The 2865-nt window shown below is 46.0% G+C and overlaps 1 protein-coding gene across 1 annotated transcript; it reads left to right on the top strand.

The window, feature by feature from the left end:
- The first annotated feature begins 1224 nt into the window (after positions 1 to 1224).
- On the top strand, positions 1225 to 2859 carry LOC103396891 (transcriptional activator protein Pur-beta-like). The gene has a single exon (XM_008335134.3). The coding sequence runs from the start codon at positions 1408 to 1410 to the stop codon at positions 2290 to 2292; it is 885 nt and encodes a 294-aa protein (XP_008333356.1). The 5' UTR covers positions 1225 to 1407; the 3' UTR covers positions 2293 to 2859.
- The last annotated feature ends 6 nt before the right edge of the window (positions 2860 to 2865 follow it).

Here is a 2865-nt window from a genome sequence, read left to right as displayed (position 1 = left end):
AGAAGAAGTAGTCCCACCAACCAAGCGTCACTTAGACAACGTCTCAATAATTTGGATACTTTTCACCATGTTTCTGTTTAGGATACACCTCACCTCAGAATGCGTAAGTATCAAAAGTATCGATATTTTGATTTCAGAATCGATTTCAGAGCATAAAGATCCAGAATCGGAAGTATCGATATTTCACGATCGATCCGCACATCACTAGTGCTCACACGTACATACTATGTACGTGTGAGCACGCGCTTGTGCCCAAAATGTAAAAATGCATTATGAAGAGGTCAGTGTATGGACTTACTCTTCCATTTTAGTCAAGTGACACACATACCTGCTCTAACCGTATACGGTTATCTGTATGAATAAAACGTGAGACACCGCAGTGAATAGTTAAACACTGTGTTAGTTCGTTAGAAGTGATTCATTAGCTCCGCTGTAAATATCATATACAGTACATTCTACCGTCACTTCAAAGGCAGTTACTAGTGATGTGTTGTTCGCGAGTGATTCGTTCAAAATGAACGAATCTTTCATATGACTCGTGACTACCGAGTCATATTAAATATTTGTTCATATTGAACTCACGAATCACTCACTGCGAACTAATCACACTCTGCGAACTAATCACTCACTGGGAACAAATCACTCTCTGCAAATTAATCTTTCACTACGAACGAATTACTCTCTGCAAACTAATCTTTCACTGTGAACTAATCTATCATTGCAAACGAATCACTCTCTATTAACTAATCGTTCACTGTGAACTAATCTTTCATTGCAAACGAATCACTCTCTGTGAACTAATCTTTCGCTGTGAACTAATCTTTCGCCGTGAACTAATCTCTCGCTGTGAACTAATCTTTCGCCTCGTTCTCGCAGATTCGTTTCATTTGTCACGTGAAAGAGCTCGGGTCTTTTTTGCTCTCATTCATTGTGGTGTGTTTTTATTTCTTAGCTTTTCACATGGTTTTAATTACTTATGGCATTTTGTGTACTTTGTAGACTTTGTCAGCGGAAGCAAACCATGTTGCCTTCAGTATTTAGTATCGGAGAACCGCAGCCTTCTTTACAACGCCCACAATAGGGCTAAAGCGCCACCTGCTGTAAAACGAATGCAATGATTAGTTCAAGATTCGTTCACGACTCATTCATTTTACTGTTCGAGAGTCAAAGATTCGAATCAATAAAAAGAGTCGGTCTTTCCATCACTAGCAGTTACGTCTGCTGAGGAACAGGCAGACTGACAAACGAAAACGTCAGAATCACGCACGATGTTGTGATTGACTGTTGCGACGACCAATCACAACGTAGAATTCGGTGTCGTTTCCTTTGCGAGCGCAGGACCGATGCGGAGGTGGGAGGGGAAACGGAATCAAAGATACGCAGAGAAACGGGCTGCTGGTAGCGAAGATGGCGGATGGGGATAGTGGCAGCGAGCGCGGCGGCGGCGGTGGTTTCCAGCACTACCAGCGGGAACCGGAGACCCAGGAGCTGGCATCGAAGCGTTTGGACATTCAGAACAAACGCTTTTATCTTGACGTGAAGCAGAACGCCAAAGGCCGGTTCATAAAAATAGCCGAGGTCGGTGCCGGGGGCTCAAAAAGTCGGCTGACCCTCTCCATGTCAGTTGCGGCAGAGTTCCGTGACTATCTGGGGGATTTCATAGAGCACTACGCCCAGCTTGGGCCTAGCACCCCGGAGCAAATCGCTCAATCATCCGGTGGAGATGACACTGGGCCTAGACGGGCCTTGAAGAGCGAGTTCCTGGTGCGCGAGAACCGCAAGTACTACCTCGACCTTAAGGAGAACCAACGGGGCCGGTTTCTTCGGATCCGACAGACCGTTAACCGTGGGCCCTGTTTTGGTGTCGGTGGAGGTGGTGTGCCCGGAGCTGGTCTGCAGTCCGTCCAAACCATCGCACTTCCTGCACAAGGCTTAATAGAGTTCCGTGATGCTTTGGCGAAGTTAATAGACGACTACGGGGGAGACGAGGAGGACCTGGCCGGCAGCGGAGGCGCAGGAGGTTACAGCGAGCTTCCGGAGGGCACCTCCTTCGTAGTGGACTCCAAGCGGTTCTTCTTTGACGTGGGATCCAACAAGTATGGAGTGTTCTTGCGGGTTAGCGAAGTGAAGACCAGTTACAGGAACTCTATAACGATTCCCTTCAAGGCTTGGAGCAAGTTCGGGGGAGCGTTTAGCCGCTACGCCGAGGAGATGAAAGAGATCCAGGAGAGGCACCGGGATAAAATGTACGAGAGGAGAACCGGTGACGAGTCCGAAGGCGACGACGACTGACGCAGAGTGAGCAACCTGTGATGAATCTGACGAAATGATGATGAAAAGTTCTGGAGAGAAACAAAAGATGGAGGAACGACAATTTTGTGCATGACGAATCGAACTTTGGAAAAAAAAATTGCTAAAACAACGGAGAAAAACACAAAGTATGTTTGACTGAGAAATCACTGTCTATATAAGAGAATATGTCCTAAAGATTAGGTGAATGTTATAGATAAATGAATGCGGACTGCAGTAGTCAGCTCCTGTATGAGATTTCCCATTGATGAAAAGTATATAAATACATAGTTATAAATATATCTATAGCTCGTCCATTTGAGAAACCTCACATGTGTAGCCCTGCAGATTAAGTTGACAATGCTCAAAGACTCAGCCGTGCAGGTCTTCAGTCTTCACTTCTTGGTTGATATCCAATAGTAACGGTCACCTGGTGCTAAACCTAAGTCAGTGTGATTCTTAACAGGAAGTGTGTGAAATACTCGAACCAACAGTTGTGAGTCAGTGGGAGTGAGGGAGGGCACCTGCATCACTCGCCCTGGTTGCATGTTTAATTTTTTTTGGGGGGGGGGGGGG

Source organism: Cynoglossus semilaevis, chromosome W (assembly GCF_000523025.1).
Source record: "Cynoglossus semilaevis isolate Cse_v1.0 chromosome W, Cse_v1.0, whole genome shotgun sequence".
In the NCBI taxonomy this organism is placed as follows: Eukaryota; Metazoa; Chordata; class Actinopteri; order Pleuronectiformes; family Cynoglossidae; genus Cynoglossus; species Cynoglossus semilaevis.
Note: the sequence above shows the minus strand (reverse complement) of the source record. Positions and strands in the feature narration are given on the sequence as shown.